The following is a 5143-nucleotide window of genomic DNA, read 5'->3' as shown; positions in this document are numbered from 1 at the left end:
GGGTTTTTTTTATGAGTAGACTTTTGGCTTTGTGTATCTTCTTCATTGCTTACCTAGTAGGGCAGATGAAATTAAGAAATCAGGTGTGTGGTGGGTAGTTATCCAGGGATGTTGGAAGCATAAACTTAGGAATGTATACTCAACAACAGAAAGCATTCCTTTTGAATGTGTGTTTGATATGTTGGCAAGGGGCATGTGAACTTCCAAGATGCCCAATTTCACTGCATTCTAATAACAGATTATTGAGGGCATCAATGAGGGAGATTCAGAAATGAGCTCTTCCTAATACATGAAAAGTGATTTTTCAGGTACTTTGTTCCACTTGTATTCAGGCATTGGATTTGTTTCAGGGTAGGTCTAATAATGGCTGAAAGCAGACGGCATGGATGAAAATAACGGGACATTTGTTTCCGAATTCCTTCTTTTGGGTCTTTCTGGATACCCAAGGACTGAGATCATTTACTTTGCTCTTGTTCTGGCTATGTACCTAGTGATTCTAACAGGCAATGGTGTTCTGATCATAGCAAGCATCTTTGATTCCCGTCTCCACACACCCATGTACTTCTTCCTGGGCAACCTCTCTTTCCTGGATATCTGCTATACAACTTCCTCTGTTCCCTCAACACTGGTGAGCCTAATCTCAAAGAAAAGAAACATTTCCTTCTATGGTTGTGCAGTGCAGATGTTCTTTGGATTTGCAATGGGTTCGACAGAATGTTTGCTTCTTGGCATGATGGCTTTTGATCGATATGTGGCCATCTGCAACCCTCTGAGATACTCTATCATCATGAGCAAAGGAGTGTATGTATCAATGGCATCTGTATCATGGTTCTCTGGTGGAATCAATTCAGTCGTGCAAACATCCCTTGCCATGCGGTTGCCTTTCTGTGGAAATAATGTTATTAATCATTTTACATGTGAGGTCTTAGCTGTCCTCAAGCTGGCTTGTGCTGATATATCTCTCAACATCATTACCATGGTGATATCAAATATGGCCTTCCTGGTTCTTCCACTACTGCTCATCTTTTTCTCCTACATGTTCATCCTCCACACCATCTTGAGAATGAACTCAGCTACAGGGAGACGCAAGGCCTTTTCTACCTGCTCGGCTCACCTGACTGTGGTGGTCATATTTTATGGTACCATCTTTTCTATGTATGCAAAACCCAAGTCCCAAGATTCGACTGGGGAAGACAAGTTCCAGACTTCTGATAAGATCATTTCCTTATTTTATGGAGTAGTTACCCCCATGCTGAATCCAATCATCTATAGCTTGAGGAATAAGGATGTGAAAGCTGCTGTGAAGTGCATACTGAAACAAAAGTACATTCAATAAGATGCCAGCAAACACAGGCTTTGTGTGGCAAGCACAAGATTGACTGGGGGGTATCTGTGAGAACAATATAATTTTTATTTATCTATTTTTAAAAAAATCTCAGTTACTTGGTTATACCCCCAGAGATGGAAGGTAAGTCCCTACTGCTGAAGACACCATGCACTTCAGAAACAGGGCTCAGAAACTCCTGGGTTGAAACTGACCTGAAAGCTCCCTCCCTGAGAACAAGCTTTCATGGTACCAGAAAGTACTGTACAAGCTTGCAATGGAGGGAGATGACTAACATCTCGTAACAGTTGTGATGCCTATTAACCGTTTCAACAACCAGCATGCCCAATAACCATAGGGGTGTAATAGTAGCATACAAAACTTGGTGGTTTCCAACCACCTAATTGGACTTAAGACCCATTCAACACAAGGGTGACCCATCCCTGGTTCTAGAAACCAAGTTAACCACTCAGTGCTAATTAAATTATAGTTATCAAGGAGAATCTACAACCACCAGTTTAATAAACCAGCATAGTGTCTAACAACAATCTATAACATTTGTCCTTATGTCCACAGCTAAATGTAGTTGCCACTTTTTATTAATGGAACTTTTCTTTTGAAAGAAATGGACACCAGTATAGAAAATCACAATCCAACAATATGCAGGGTTGTGGAACTCAGGCCCATTGGATGTATCTACCAAACACTGCCACACTTAAGGCTCAGGGAACACTGCCAAGTCGCGGCTGAAAGATTGTAAGAACCAGAGGATCAGGGACTTTGCTGTGAGATTGTGTCTCCAAGTAACATCAGAAGCTACATCCATAGTCTCAATACCAAAACTGCCCAGATGTGAGCTTATCAAGGAGGTCAGCAACAAACATGCCAAACTGCACAAGGAAGAGCTCACCAGCCTCAACCCTTCACAAAGAGCTACAAGCAACTCAGTAAATATGGGAGTGGGAGATGTGACCCTCCTCAGGGAAGAGCACACCACTCAGCTGCGAGGTCCGAGTGGTCATCCCTGAAAACATAATACAGGGAGCATTATATGAGTCAAACATGTTATATTTAGCATTATATGTATATAAAATATATATGCATATACTAATAATTACTAAAAAGGCTATGAATTGAAAGAGGGTGAGTAGGGATATATGGGAGGGTTTGAAGAAAGGAAATGGAAGAGAGAAATGTTGTAATTAAATTATAATCTCAAAAAAGAAAATAAAAAGAGAATTATTGGCTAGGGAAAGATATTTTTATCCTTTTCCTTTATTAGTCATGCTCAACTAGATTTACCGACGACTATAGTTTGCTTCAAACTGGTCTTCCAAGAGGTCTTGATATCCCAAATACTATGAATCCCATTATAATCTATCATTTATGATGTCTGAAGTATGTGCTTCCAGTGGGCTCCATGGAAACATGGAGGAATGACTACATCCAAACTCAGGTAGCAGAGAGACCAGTGTACAAATGTTTCTATTCCCGAAAGTATGATCAGTTTTTAGTTAGGTTAGTAATTCATTCAAAGCTATAGTTAACTTGCTAGTGATAATCAAGTAAGGTTCCTAATGGCATTGGAAGTTTCAATAAGTTGAAAAGCACAAGTACTGGGGCCAGTGTCATAGTACATTCTATTTCAGGAATGCAGTTCAGATGAGGACTCATGGTTCTTTCTTTCTTCCTTTCTGTTCTTTCTTTTTATCTTTAATTGATTCTTTGTGGATTTAACATCATACCTCTTGATCTCCTTCATCTCCCCATCCCTTTGCAACCCCCCCCCCCAAGATAAAACAAAATAACATTTAAAGGAAAAGAAAAAATGAAAAAGGAAAATCTCATCATGGAAGCTGCAGTGTGGCACAATGAGTCACAGAGTATACCCTTTAGCTCATACATCTTTACTTGCAAGTGTTCATTGCAATGGGTCATTTGTCTAATTAGGAGCCTCTGGTTTCTGTTACATTATCAATACTGAGCCCTAACTGGGACTCCTCTGGAGTATCCTGTTGTTGTCCTGTGTCATGGAGATCCTGCAGCTTTGGGTCTATAGGGCTGGCCCCTTCACGAGCTTCAGCAGATCATAAATGAGGTGGGCCAACTCAGAGACTAGTTTTTGAGCCTGGGTTGTTGCTGGAATTGTCAGCTCACCAGGTTTTCCTCATCCTCACCATCAGAATGAGCTCCTCAGCACTGCCCTGTTAGCTTACCCTATGTAGCAAGCAGAAAGGGGGCAAGACCCTTCTGCTCTCACACCTGGCTCACCCACACCTATACCACCAGGGTCAGTTCTATCATGTTTGCCAGGTGAAGTGTGGGGGTCATTCTCCTGAGTGCTGCAGCTTAGTGAGAGGCAGGGCCAGCTCTCTTGCTCTCATGACCCAGTGGTCAGCTCCTGTCCACGGCAGGTTATGAGTGGTGAGGGGCAAGGGGGAAAGCAGTCCTCCCCTGCCCACACCACCACACGACAGACAAGTAGTAGGGCTATCTCTCCTAAGCTCATACTCTTGGGAACAGCTCACCTGAGCCCCTACCAGCAGGGCCAGCTCTACTGTACTGTCTGGGTGAGGCGCAGGGCCTGTTCTCCTGATTGAGTTCTCCCATTCACATGACCTCAGGACCAACTCTTCCACCTGCTGCAGGTGGTGAGGGGGTAGCATCTCTCCCTTGTTCATGCCACCCTATGGCAGATGGGGGGGCGGATCTCCCTTGCTCACATCCAGACTCATCTGTGTCCCCGTCACCATGGTCAGCATTGCTGTGCTGCCGAGGCTAGAGGCAGGGTTCATTTTCCCAAGTGTTGCAGTTGGTGAGGGGCTGGGTCAGTTCTCCTGTTTGTCACAGGTGACAAGGGCAAGTGGGGAGAGCGGTTACTATTTTTAACACATCTTTTATTCATAGCTATTAATTACCAGAGCCAGATAAATGCCCTTAGTTCCCACTCCATTAATATCAATCACACCTTCCAGGTGCACATCGAGATGAAGAGATTAGGCCAGGAGATGAAATGAGGATGTGCAAATGGTGGTGGGAGGAGTTTCTGTACTGCCCCTGGGAGATAATACAACCTTAAAACTCAAACCAAGGCAGAAGGTCCTGAAAGAGAGCCTCTTAAGATTCGGAGTGTTTGGGAGGAAGCACCGGCATCAGGTTTGATGAGTTGAGGCCTGCCGAGATCTCAAGGACTCAGAGCAGAAGATCTAGTCTAGAAGACAGCTAAAGGTGGATATCCTTAGCCAGAAATGAACAGAAATGCTTCCTGTCTCCCTGGATCTTCTTACAAGCTCAGGGAGAATGATTAAAAGCAGGGAGTTATTAGGGAGATAAAATCAGGTACCATTATTTTCAGATGAGTTGAAATTCCAAAATAAATCTAGTATGAGTTTGTCCTTGCCTGTAGACGGCTCATCTAGAAGAGCAGTCTGAGCACAGGGTGAACTTGGGCCACACCACCCGGGTTCACCTGCAGCCCTTTGCTCATTGTGAATGCTGGGCGTTGAACTTATTCTCCCGCTTAGTTTTCTCTTTCCTATTTCTGCTCAGTTATTTCACTCTTTGCTAAGCTAACCTCTATGTGGTTCAAGTTGGTACTTAAATGGTTTGCTCCTAAATTCTGTCCCGCTCCTATGACTCTAGAGATGGAATTTTGTTCTATAGATGCTTCTGGCTGGCCCCCAATGACACATTTCTGCCATAGCCCTTATGCAGCACAGATTCTTGTTTCATTCTTTCTAATCCTTTATCTTTAGTTTCGCTAATAAAAATTATTTCATGTATTTACCTGTTATTTATGTAGGAGACTACATGCACAAC

General features: G+C 43.1%; 1 protein-coding gene across 1 annotated transcript; it reads left to right on the top strand.

Annotated features, from left to right (window-relative positions):
* Positions 1-382: 382 nt before the first annotated feature.
* LOC119826575 (olfactory receptor 13C3) lies at positions 383-4657 on the top strand. Its single transcript, XM_038347964.1, has 2 exons — positions 383-1305; positions 4639-4657. The coding sequence occupies exons 1-2, from the start codon at positions 383-385 to the stop codon at positions 4655-4657; spliced, it is 942 nt and encodes a 313-aa protein (XP_038203892.1).
* The last annotated feature ends 486 nt before the right edge of the window (positions 4658-5143 follow it).

This window comes from Arvicola amphibius, chromosome 11, assembly GCF_903992535.2.
Source record: "Arvicola amphibius chromosome 11, mArvAmp1.2, whole genome shotgun sequence".
Classification (NCBI taxonomy): Eukaryota; Metazoa; Chordata; class Mammalia; order Rodentia; family Cricetidae; genus Arvicola; species Arvicola amphibius.
Note: the sequence above shows the minus strand (reverse complement) of the source record. Positions and strands in the feature narration are given on the sequence as shown.

Bases quoted from the DNA above. Each gene is read 5' to 3' on its own strand.
- LOC119826575 (XM_038347964.1), top strand. From the start codon at position 383: ATGGATGAAAATAACGGGACATTTGTTTCCGAATTCCTTCTTTTGGGT.